Source organism: Jaculus jaculus, chromosome 6 (assembly GCF_020740685.1).
Source record: "Jaculus jaculus isolate mJacJac1 chromosome 6, mJacJac1.mat.Y.cur, whole genome shotgun sequence".
Lineage (NCBI taxonomy): Eukaryota > Metazoa > Chordata > Mammalia > Rodentia > Dipodidae > Jaculus > Jaculus jaculus.
Genome location: NC_059107.1, coordinates 76757036 through 76770014, shown reverse-complemented (window position 1 = coordinate 76770014; position 12979 = coordinate 76757036). Strand labels below are relative to the sequence as shown.

At 40.3% G+C, this 12979-nt stretch overlaps 1 protein-coding gene across 1 annotated transcript in view; it reads right to left on the bottom strand.

Moving 5' to 3' along the window:
- Positions 1 to 12979, bottom strand: part of Heatr1 (HEAT repeat containing 1) — a 65586-nt gene that overhangs the window by 15449 nt on the left and 37158 nt on the right. The window contains exons 23-29 of the mRNA XM_045151608.1: positions 12244 to 12486; positions 11519 to 11650; positions 8179 to 8279; positions 6152 to 6295; positions 5451 to 5569; positions 5233 to 5354; positions 4384 to 4512 (exon numbers count right to left, since the gene is read on the bottom strand). Of these exons, the coding sequence (XP_045007543.1) occupies positions 4384 to 4512; positions 5233 to 5354; positions 5451 to 5569; positions 6152 to 6295; positions 8179 to 8279; positions 11519 to 11650; positions 12244 to 12486 (990 nt within the window). The remainder of the gene's footprint in view (positions 1 to 4383; positions 4513 to 5232; positions 5355 to 5450; positions 5570 to 6151; positions 6296 to 8178; positions 8280 to 11518; positions 11651 to 12243; positions 12487 to 12979) is intronic.

The following is a 12979-nucleotide window of genomic DNA, read 5'->3' as shown; positions in this document are numbered from 1 at the left end:
AACATAATACTAAATGGGGAAAACAAAAATTGGAGAAGAAAATAAGGGTGTCCACTGTCCCCATTTTTATTTAATACAGTCCTGGAAGTCCTAGCTATAGCAAAAAGGCATACTCATAAAAGGGATATGAATTGGAAAGGAAGAGATCAAATTATCATTATTTGCAGATGATATGACTATACATAAAGGACCCCTAAATACTTGACCAGCAAACTGTTAGAGCTGATAAACACTTTTAGCAATGTAGCAGGATACAAAACAAACACAGAGAAATCAGTAGCTTTTCTATATGCTAACAACAAATATGGGGACAATGAAATCAGGGAATCTCTCCCATTTACAATTGCATCAAACAAACAAACAAACAAAGTACCTTGGAATAAATTTAACCAAGGAAGTAAAGGATCTCTACAACGAGAACTTTAAAACACTCCAGTGAGAAATTGCAGAAGATACTAAGAAATGGAAAGACATCCCATGTTCTTGGACTGGAAGAATCAATATTATGAAAATAGCAATCTTACCAAAAGCAATCTACACATTTAATGCAATCCCCATTAAAAATTCCAATGGCATTCTTCACAGAAATAGAACAAACAATCCTAAAATTCACTTGGAAGCACAAAAAAAAAAAAAAAAAAAAAAAGAAAAGAAAAAAACCCACGAATAGCCTAAACAATTTTGAGCAACAAAAATAAGGCTGGTGGTATCACCATACTCGATTTTAAGCTATATTACAAAGCCACAGTAACAAAAACAGCACGGTACTGGCACAAAGACAGACATATAGATCAATGGAACAGATTAGAGGAGCCAGATGTTAATTCAGACAACTACAGCCATCTGATTTTTGACAAAAATGTCAACAATATTCACTGGAGAAAAGACAACCTCTTCAACAAGGGATACTGGGAAAATTGGGTATCTATATGTAAAAGGATGAAAACAGGTCCTTGTCATTCTCCATGCAATAATCAAGTCCAAATAGATCAGGGACCTTAATATCAGAGCTGAAACTCTGAAACTGCTAGAGGAAAAAGAAAGGGAAACCCTTCAATATATTGCCACAGGCAATGACTTCCTGAATATACATAACCCCAATTAATCAGGAAATAAAACCACTAATCAACTGCTGGGATCTCATGAAATTATAAAGCTTTTGTACAGGAAAGCACACTGTGAATAGAACAAAGAGACAACCTACAGAATGGGAGAAAATCTTTGCCAGCTATACATCTGACAGAGGATTCATATCCAGATTATACGAAGAACTCAAAAAACAAAACAATAAAAAAATAAAACAACCCAATCAAAAAAATGGGTTGTGGAACTAAATAGAGAGTTCCCTAAGATACAGATGATATATAAACAAGTGTTCTACATCCTTAGTCATCAGAGAAATGCAAATTAAAACTACTTTGAGATTCCATGTTACTCCTGTCAGAATGGCTACCATCAAGAAAATAAATGACAAATGTTGGTGAGGATGTGGAAAAAGGGGAACCCTTCTACACTGTTGGTGGGAATGTAGTCTGGCACAGCCATTGTGGAAATCAATGTGGAGGTTTTTGAGAAATTTGCAGGGAAATGGATGGATCTGGAAAGGTTTATAGTAAGTGAGGTAACTCAGACCCAGAAAGCCAAACATCACATGTTCTCTCTCATATGTGGATCCTAGATTTGTGTGTGAGCTGGAACCAAAAATTGGTAGCAGAAGCCAGTAAGCTAGATAAAGGCTATAAGGGAGGAGGAGAGGAAAGGACTTTAGGGGATGGTATTGTATATACGTAAGTAGAAGAACAGATTACAGGGAATGGAATGGCCTAAGTGAGGCCAGGAGAAGAGACTGAGTAACAGAAGGGTGGGGGGAGGGTCAATCAAAATTGAAGATATTCTGAATAAGACATATGAAAGCCTACTTTTTTGAATAATGGCACATTCAGAAGCCATAGATTGTTACTAGAAAATTTTCAGTGCCAGGGATGGGATACCTTCCAGTGAGTTGTTGGCCAGGGAGGTCCCTATTGCCTACAAAACAATACAGCCTATTGTCAAGGCCTTGTTTTCCCACCGGTAAGAGATGGTAAGACCCTATTGCTGAAGACTTCACATGCCTGGGTGGCAAGGTCACTGAGAAATCAAGCTGGTCCTGAATTGAAAACCTCCTATTAGACCAGCCAACTGAAAGCCGGAAAAAGCTGCACTACATGCAACCCGATGGGAGACAAAAGTCATCAGCAGTGAAAACAATGGATACTGGAGGCCTCATATTTTGCCAAACTGGCCAAATGACTGAATGGGTGCAATAGTGCCATGTCTTCTCTCGGGGGAAACCAATTGCTCTCTAATTGGACTGGAGGCCTGCTCTATGGGAGGGAATACTTGCCTGGTACTGAAAACCTAATCAAAAGCCTATGGCAAGGGGAGGTCATGAGCCTTAGGGGTACAAAGCCTGTTCTTGTCTGGCTTAATGCATATATTATGCTCACCAAACTGCCCTGTAAGCACTATACTTAATGTTCATATTCATATAGTAATCCTACTCTCACTTTTGGTTAGAGAAGCTTCTCTTTTCAGATGGTGATGATCACTGGGATGACTCAAAAAGCAACAGTGCTAAGAAGTGACAGAGGACTGTCTAGCACTGAAAACATCTCTATCACACCCTCCAAGGCTCAGGATCCATTGCGAAAGAGGTGGAGTTAAGAACATAAGCGCCAAAGGAAGGGTACCACTCCTTACAATGCAACTGTCTATACAGAAATTGGCCTCAACACCCACGACCTTGCACTGCCTAGCAATATGTCCACAAGACCCTCATAGTAGTAGAAAAAGATGATGACATCAAAATAAGAGAGAGACTAACAGAGAGAAGGAGGGGATATGATGGAGAGTGGAGTTGTGAAGAGGGAAGTGGGGGAGGGGAGGGAAATATCATGGTTTAAGTATAGAAGTTGTCAATAAAAAATTTAAAGAAAAAGTAAAAAGAAGCCGGGCGTGGTGGTGCACGCCTTTAATCCCAGCACTCGGGAGGCAGAGGTAGGAGGATTGCCATGAGTTCAAGGCCACCCTGAGACTACAGAGTTAATTCCAGGTCAGCCTGGACCAGAGTGAGACCCTACCTCGAAAAACAAAAAAAACAAAAAAAACAAACAAAAAAAAAAGTAAAAAGAGACTACAGTTGGGGAAAAGGGTTCTGTGGAAGTGCTAAGGGCAAGAGAAGATCATGGGAGGGACTTATATTTAACATTCATTATATGCATGTATAAAATTGTCAGTAATAAAATTTAAATTATATAAAAAAATGTGAATAGCTATCATTATCCAAGGCACAGTTTGGCCCTAAGGAATATAAAGTATAAGGTATGGATCTTCCCCAAAAAGAGTTGTCATCTGTATAAACTAGATGCACACATGCAGGACATCAGGAGGAAGGGGACAGCAGGTACCAAGCATGTGGCTCTAGTAGCAAGTCTGTCCAGCTGGCAGCGCAAGTACCACACATGGGCACGGTCTAAGCAAGCATACCTGAGAAAAGGCCACGAGCTCCCTGTGTCTTCCAGAACCAAGTTCAACCCATTTTACTCTAGTACCAGTAATCAAAACAGTTAGTGAATGAATGAATGAGAAAACATTTGAATAAATAACCCATTCATAGTAGTGCCCTATACTTCTAGCAATCTCACTAACCCATTCTCCAGGTCAGTCTACATTGCATTCTTCACACACTGTTCACCTGACCCATCCCAGTCTCTTAATGCTATTCACAGCTGCCATTTTGCTGTACAATTCCTATCCACTTCTTATCAACTTCTTCTAGACTATATGAAACCTCTCCTCAACTCTATAGCATTTATGCATTACTTTGGCATCATGTTAATACATCTATTTCTAAGCCTACATCCTATATCCACTAACTCCTTTTGACATAGAAAAGAACAACCTAGTATCAAGAATTATACAGAAACAGTGTGAATATATTCACCCTAAAAATGGTCAAAAGCAGACAAGTATGCTCTAATGTTTGAGGCTTTTTACTATCTAGTCTTTCAGTCTCTACTGGTAGAGAAAACATCCTATCACTCTAAGTTTTGGCTCTCAAGACTTTTTTAGCAAATGTTTGTAAATTACATGCTAACAAATTTGTCTTGTACATGTGAAAGTTCCTTTCCTTCACCATTCCTTGCAATATCCTTGCTGACCTACAGAAGTTACCAAGTCAGCATAATACTCTGAAACAGACACCAGTCAGCATGATATCAAGATGCTTGCTCACAGTCTCAGGAAAACCAGACCATTTGCTGGCTTCCATTCAGAAATTCCACTGATATACAAAACAGCAAAAACAAAAATAGTAATAAGGACAATATTCAAAGAGCTTACCTGAATAAGTGCTGGAATGACCATTTTTACAGTCTTGTTAATAACTTGAAAACTGTAAGTATCATCTAGACGCATGACATTGGCTCCCATAAATGTAAAAATAGACATGATATTGTGGAGAACTTTATCCTGAAAGGAAACACAACTGTCAACACTTTCTATCTCAAATACATAAAAGATTAAAAATTCATTTAAAATCACCAATAAAAATATCTAGGCCTGCCGGGTGTGGTGGCACACGCCTTTAATCCCAGCACTCGGGACACAGAGGTAGGAGGATCGCTGAGAGTTCAAGGCCACCCTGAGACTAGAGTGAATTCCAGGTCAGCCTGAGCCAGAGTGAGACCTTACCTCGAAAAACCAAAACTAACTAAGTAAATACTAATTTAAAAAAATCTAGGCTAGGCATGGTGGCACACATCTTTAATCCCAGCACTGGGGAGACAGAGGTAGAAGGATCGCTGAGTCCAAGGCCAGCCTGAGACTATATAGTGAATCCCAGGTAAGTCTGGGCTAGTGAGCCTCTTCCTTGAAAAACCAAAACAACAACAAAAACAGCTCACACTGTCCCAGCTGTAAAGAGCCAATGCCAAGGATCTCACCACTGATAGAAAATGCTAGAGCCTAATAAATTTATTCTTTGGGTCTCCTCTCCCCTGCGTGTGCGCACATACACACACACACATACACTCAATGCTGGGGATCAAATCCAGGGTCTCACAAGTTTCAGGTACGAGCTCTATCACTGAGCTGTAGCCACAGCCCCACATCCTACCTAATGAACCTAAATCAGCATTTGCCAATGTATTTCCATGGAAGAAACATATTTGAAGCATCATTCATACTCACAGGAAATATTCCAGCAATGGTACCCAAAAGCAAAAGGGCGTGGTGATGGGTTTGAGGCATCTCTGAAAGACGGATGCACTGAACTATCAGTTCCACGTTGAACTTCTCCTCATCTATAACATCTATAGTGGTGGGAAAATTAAAAAAAAAAAAAGTGGCAGATACATTTATGTTTGAAGTACATAGTTTTTCTATCCTTTCTTCCAATAAATATGTACCTTTAGGGATTCTGTCACCATCTGGGGAGAGTTTTTGGCAGATGTTCAGCAGACAACTAAGGATTAACTGCTTGGTGTATTCCATATTTCCTTGCTCTGGTGATAAAGGTTCCAAACACCTTCAGGACCCCAGAAGAGAAATAATGGGAAATGTAAAAGTTTACATTCCACTGTCAGATTCATGACCACTGTCCAGAGCACATAATAGTCTATAAGGAAGATGGTTATGATTTCTAACTCTATTTTTTTTCTCAAAGATAGTATCAGATTATTTCTCCTACCTACTGTCTAAAAACCTATTTGGACTCCTAGAACAACCTTGAGAATTACTCTGCTTATTATATACAGCACACTCCCCAATCCAGCACCATACTTTGTAGCTAACTAACCTAATAATTTATATCTAAATTATGTAGCAGGTGTCATGCTGTACCCCTAGATACAAATAACAGCCCAAGTATAGTACTGAAAGTTAATTAGGAAAGCAGACAGGTGAGTGACCACCTACTATACAATATATAATAGTAGAAAGGTCTGCAAAACAGACTGGCTATGGTAACAAAAACCATTTTAACTAGAGTTCTTTAACTTCTTTGTTGCACAGACAATGAAAACCAGAAGAAAGTATGTTAAGAGAATGCTAGTCATGAGGAAATTTTTAGAATTCTGTTCTTTTACAGACTCAAGCCAAGTGCTATTACCTTGACAGCAAGTTAAAGAGAGTTGGTATCAGTATCTGAGGACCTTTGAGCTTCTTCTTATGCTGCAGCAACTCCAGTATAAGGGTGACTCTCTGCCAATAAGAACTTCCAATTTCTTGAACAGATTCCGTATCTTGTGATTTTCTGGGACACAGAGGAGACAAAAAGTTGCAAATGCAAATACTATCACCATTAAATAAAAAACTATGGCCTTTCATTATGCCAGATTGGTGGATAAGGAAATCACATTGGGAGGGCAGGAAAGATGGCTTAGCAGTTAAGGCGCTTGCCTGAGAAGCCAAAGGACCCAGGTTCAATTCCCCAGTACCCATGTAAGGCCAGATGCACAAGGTGGTGCATTCATCTACAGTTACTTTGCAATGGTTGAAGGCCCTAGCATGCCCATTCTCTCTCTCTCTTCAATAAATAAAATATTCAACCAGGCATGGTGGCGCAAGCCTTTAATCCCAGCACTCAGGAAGCAGAAGTAGGAGGATTGCCTTGAGTTTGAGGCCACCCTGAGACTGAGACTACATAGTGAATTCCAGGTCAAGCCAGAGTGAGACCCTACCTCAAAAGAAATTAAATAAATAAATTAATTAAATATTCAAAAAGAAAGGAAGGAAGAAAGAGGGCTAGAGGGATGGCTTAGCGGTTAAGGTGTTTGCCTGCAAAACCAAAGGATCCGGGTTTGAACTCTCCAGGACCCATGTAAGCCAGATGCACAAGAAGGCACATGTGTCTGGAGTTCATCTGCAGTAGCTGGAGGCCCTGGTGCACCTATTCTCCCCTCCCCCCGTCAAATAAATAAATAAATAAATAAATAAATAAATAAATAAATAAATAAATAAATAAATAAAAATACTGAAAGAAAGAAATCAATCAATCCCAATGGGGGCTGGAGGAATGGCTTAGAGGTTAAGGCACTTGCCTACAAAACCTAAGGACTGCAGTTCCATTCCCCAGTACCCACATAAAGCCAGATGCACAAGGTGGCACATACACCTGGAGTTCATTTGCATTGGCTCAAGGCCCTGGTACACCCATTCTCTTTCTGTCGGATATGGTGGTGCATGACTTTAATCCCAGCATTCTACATAATAAATTCCAATTCCAGGTCAGCCTTAGAGTGAGACCTTCACAAAACCAAAAGGGAGATAGAGAAATCACAATGCAGGAAGAAGCAGTGCTTCTCTTTGCTCACTCTCCTGCCCTGACAACAGCCAGAAACAGGCTTGGAAACTACTAGGAAGGGCTTCCACCCACTCACACCAGCCCTGCAAAATCAAAAGAACCTGCAGGAGAGGATGACAGGGGCCAGCTGAGCAGCTTGAGAACACTTCCAGACAGGATTTCACAACATTTCCTCCTCCAGAAGGCAGCACAGGAACACAGGAGACTACAGGAAGCCAAGAACACCCATTCTTTTCCTCATACCACACATAGCATTCAGACTAGCTTATCTGGACTGTTAACCAACACAGACAGCCTGAAACAAGCCCATACTGCCCAAGGAGGGAACAGGTCTCACAAACCAACACAAATGATGTTGACAACTGGGGAGATGCAAAATTCTTCAAAGTGCTGAGAAATGACAGTTGAATGCTCAGCACTAAATGGGACATCTCTATCACCCCTGAAAGGCCCAGGGAAGACAGCAGAAAGAATATAAAAGCCAAAGGACAGAGAGTGCTTTGGGACACTGTCCTCCAGACATCCATGACCTCACAGTCAAACTTGTTATTACATCCACAGCCCTGTACAATGTTGAATCCATCAACATGGTGACATGGTTGATGGAGGCCTAAGTGAAAGAGACATCAAGACAGAGAGAGTACTATTGGAAAGAGGACAGGGAAGGGGGAGGGGGTGTTAATGGAATGGGAATGTAATAGGAGGGGATGATGAACAGATTGCAGCATGTTCATGTATGAAAATTGACAACAGACAAGAAAGACATCAGAACAGTTTCATAGCCGCTAGGCCTGGGGGAGGAAGGGCAAGCTCACAGTGCATTCAGTTCTTACTTCTGCATTTTCTGCCTTCTTGTTTGCTGAACTGTGCCCAAGGATCTAGTATTATCTGGTGGCTCCAGCTCTGTTCTGACTTGCTCAGCATTAACAGAAATCTGAAATATTGAAGGAAGAATGGCTGAAGAGGTAATTCATTAGAACAGATTACAGCAATAACCAAGGACTACACAAAATCATTTATGTCACAGTATCACTCTACAGCCCTGCACCCAGCCCCCAAGGACAAATACTGTCAGTTTCTTATGGATCCTTTGGAAGTAGTTTTCCCTATACTAATACATATAGACGCTGGCATCTTGGAAACTACTTAGGTTACCACGTATTTACTTTATCATATGGTCTATGCTTATTGTCACAAGGTACAAAGTAGTATTTCAGAGAGTATTTTGGTAATCACAGTTGTCCTTACATTTGAAAGCAGGATTATCTTCAGCTGATATGGCATGTCTGGAAATTTTTTTTTGGTTTGGTTTTGAATTTTTTTTAAACAGGATTATGTTAGGTAGCCCAGGGTGGTTCTGAATTTACAATCCTCCCGCCTTGGCCTCCTGAGTGCTGATTACAAATGTATGCCACATCTGGCTTCTACATTCTAGTTTATCTAATAAGACGCAAGATGGGAGAAAGTGCAGTAATACATGAGTTCTTAATTTTTTTTTGAGGTAGTGTCTTGCTCTAGACTAGGATGACCTGGAATTTACTATGTAGTCTCAGAGTGGCCTCAAATTCACATGGATCCTCCTACCTCTGTCTTCCAAGTGCTGGGATTAGCACCACCATGCCTTGCTGACTTTTAAAATCTCTTTTGATGCTTCCTTTTCAACTGGATCTTAATCCAACTACTATAATGCACACAAAGTATGTATTATCTTTGTAATTCTACCCCTCTCTTCTATACATTTTTAAATAAAAGCAGAGAGTATCCCACCAACAATTCTTACCTGTGTAAGATTTCCTAGGTCTCAGGTTAACAGCCTACATGTATCCCTGATCATTAAATGGTATCTCTTCCCTGGCCCAGCATAACTTAATTTCATACCCACCCTTCAAAATGGAAAATTAGTCACTCAATACTGAATCATTCACACCAGTTCCACATGCCAAACCAAAAACAAACTGAGAAGAAATAAAACACACAGATTTACACCCCAATAGATGATTTAGCTATGGGGTAGAAGCTGAAAACCTTTCTTTAGAAAAGTTATGTTACAAATAATATATGGATTTTTGATCCTCCACCTAAACTCACCCTTCCAAATCCATAAAATATGATTATGGCCTAAGTATTAAATGATACCAAAGACACTGCTATGTTTTCACATATAAAAACTTGGTAGCCATGTAAGAAAATATCCATTAAAAAAAGTAAGAAAGCATGGCAAAGTATATAGAAATGAAAAGTATGGTGTTTTAATTCAGGCATCCCCAAAAATCTATGTGTTCTGAATGCTAGGTCACCAGCTGGGGGCAATGTGGGAATTGGATCCTGCTGGAGGCCATGTATTATCGGGGGCGGGCTTATGGGTGTTAAAGCTAACTTCCCCTTGCCAGTGTGTGGCACTCTCCAGGTGCTATCATCCACCTGATGTAGGCCAGGAGGTGTTGTCCACCTCTGTTCATGCCATCATTTTCCCCTGCCATCATGGAGCTTCCCTTCAGTCTATAAGTCAAAATAAACCCTTTCCTTCCACAAGTTGCTCTTGGTCAGGTGTTTTCAGCCAGCAACATGAACCTTACTGCAACAAAAAGTTTTGAGATTAACTTTAAATAACATCGGCAAAAGCCAGGTGTGATGGTGAACACCTTAAATCCAAGTACTTGGGAGGCTGATAAGTCCATGACAATCTCATAGTCCAGTCTGGAACTACAGACTAAGTTCCTGGTCAGCCTGGATAAAGTGAGACCTGCCTCAAAAACAAACAAAACCCCCCACAGAAACCAAAAACTTTAACAAAGGGGCTGAAGAGATGGCTCAGTCAGTAAAGTGCTTGACACATAAGCACAAAGATCTGAGGTTTAGATGCCCAGAACCCATGTAAAAGCCAGGTATCATGGCATGTGCCTATAATCCCAGAGCAAGAAGACAGGAGAATCCCTGTGGTTTGTTTGTCTAGCACAATCAATAAGTGATTGAGGAAGACAGTGGACGTCAACCTCTGGCATGCACACCAGCATTCAGTGAGGATATACATCCATGCCCTCGCTCCAGAAAATATTTCAGCAAAGAAGGAAAATGAACACAATACAATTTTGAGAACTGCTAAATATGGATACCAGGATTTTAAAATTCTCTGATTTTGTGAATTCAAAACAGCAGAATAGGGACTGGCGAGATGGCACAGTGGCTAAAAGCACTTGTTTGCAACCTGATAGCCTGGGTTCAATTCTCCAGTACCCATATAATAACATACATGGAAAGTGGTACATGTATATGGAGTTCATATGCAGTGGCAAGAGACCTTGGGGTGCTCATATTGATTCTCATTCTTTTACTGCTTGCAAATAAATAAATAAGTCAAAAAAGCAGAGTAACAAAGAGATATTCTGATGATATCAAGGATTCCATACATAGCAACACAATGAGCAAAGTTCCAATTCCATCATGTACTTTATATACATATACATATATATATACATACATACATACACATGAAATATATAACTGAGTAGACTAACTAATGCCAGCCATATAAATATCAAGTCACTCATGCTTTCCTTTCCTTTCATGAAACAGGCAGCCTGACCATAATAAAAGTAAGATCCAAATTCAGATACTTACATACCCTAAATTATTGGGGTATGTAAGTATGTATTTCATACAGTAAAAGCAATGAAGACTTATGACTGGTTTTGTGTCTCTCTAGGACCTTCTTTTCCATGAATCTTATTAAGGTGGAACATGAGCCCTGTAACATATAGGATAGTTACATATGGTATCACTTAGAAAAAACTAAGCAGGTGGTCTAGTGGCTAGGATTTAGCACTCTCATAGCCACAGCCCAGATTCAATTCCTAGTCAAGGAATGTCCATTTTTCTTTCTTTTCTGTTTGGATTTTTGAGGAAGGGTCCTTTTGATCTTATCATCTCTTGGGCACCTTCTTAGCACATACTCTGCCAAACATGGTGGCACACACATTTAATCCCAGCACTTGGGAGGCAGAGGTAGGAGGATTACCGTGAGTTTGCGGCCAGGTCAGCCTGGACTAGAGTGAGAACCTACCTCAAAAAAGCAAACCAATCCAAATCAAACCAAGCCAAAACAAACAAAAGAAAAAAAAATAGAAGAAGAAAAAGAAAAGACTACACAGGCAAATTACCAAGTTTACAACTCACCGCTTTAAACACACTGCTGACAGTCTGAACGCACTGTGAATTTCTGCAGTTCACCAATAGGTCAAAAAGCATGCACAGAAGCTTCTGCTGAACCTTTTCATCAGCCACAGCTGAGAAAAATGGCTTTGTAATCTAGAAGGGTAGAAAACACCCAAATGAGTCAGTGACAATGCTTGAACTCCAAAGATAATTTTTTGTATCATTTTCTCTAAGAGTATAAAACTGTTCTCCATTTTATTGTTTGGTATTTTCAAGGTATGGTCTAACTCTAGCCCAGGCTAACCTGACACTTGCTCTATAGTCTCAGGCTGGCCTCAAACTCACAGCAATCTTCCTACTTTTGCCTCCTGAATTCTGGAATTAGATGTGTGCCCCAACACCCGGCTAAAAATGCAACGTTTCTTAATGATTCATATGCAACATTTTGTACAATGGATGAAACATTCTATGCTTTTGCTTCTTCTTCTTTTTTTTTAATTTGGTTTGTTGAGGTAGGGTCTCACTCTAGCTCAGGCTGACCTGGAATTCACTATGTAGTCTCAGGGTGGCCTTTAACTTGCAGCAATCCTCCTACCTCTGCCTCCCAAGTGCTGGGTTTAAAGGCATGCACCCCCACGCCTGCATTATATTCTGTGCTTTTAACAACATGCCCAGTGCACTACTAACTACCATTACATATCTCTACATGCTTCAAAAGCTTAAGTTCCTGAAGGTAAGACAGTGACCTTTTCCAGGGCGGTGATCTGAACAGTTGGCATTCCTAGGTGAAGTTCCTTCGTTGTATGCATAGCCTTTATAAACATGTCCAAACTCTTTGGGTCCTTATGTAAAAGTGAAGCTGAATATTCATTGTATTTTGACAGCATGAGATGCAAAACAATGGCCTCATCTTTCAGGACAACTGTGGGTTCCTTCTCAATCTTTTCCAGTAGTTTTTCCACCATAGGCAACAGCTGAGTAAGCACCATCTACAGTTGGGGAAACTTATTAGTGAACAGTCATGGATATTTTCAATCACTCTTCACAGACATCCAAAGGTCACAGTTGACAGCCTGGAAGCCTATGTAGTTAAAAAAAAGGCCCTATCACAATGCCTCTCAGGCAGGAAAAGACAGTTAAGATCTGTCAGGTCCTTTTTGACAACTCATATGGCTGAACCACTCAAAGGAGCTGAAGACATTTATTTTAATTTTTTTTTTTGGTTTATTTTTATTTATTTATTTGAGAGCAATGGACAGAGAGAGAAAGAGGCAGAGAGAGAGAGAATGGGCGCGCCAGGGCCTACAGCCACTGCAAACAAACTCCAGATGGGTGCGCCCCCTTGTGCATCTGGTTAACATGGGTCCTGGGGAATCGAGCCTCGAACCGGGGTCCTTAGGCTTCACAGGCAAGCGCTTAACCAATAAGCCATCTCTCCAGACCCTGAAGACATTTTGAAAACAGAAAATATAAACTGAAATT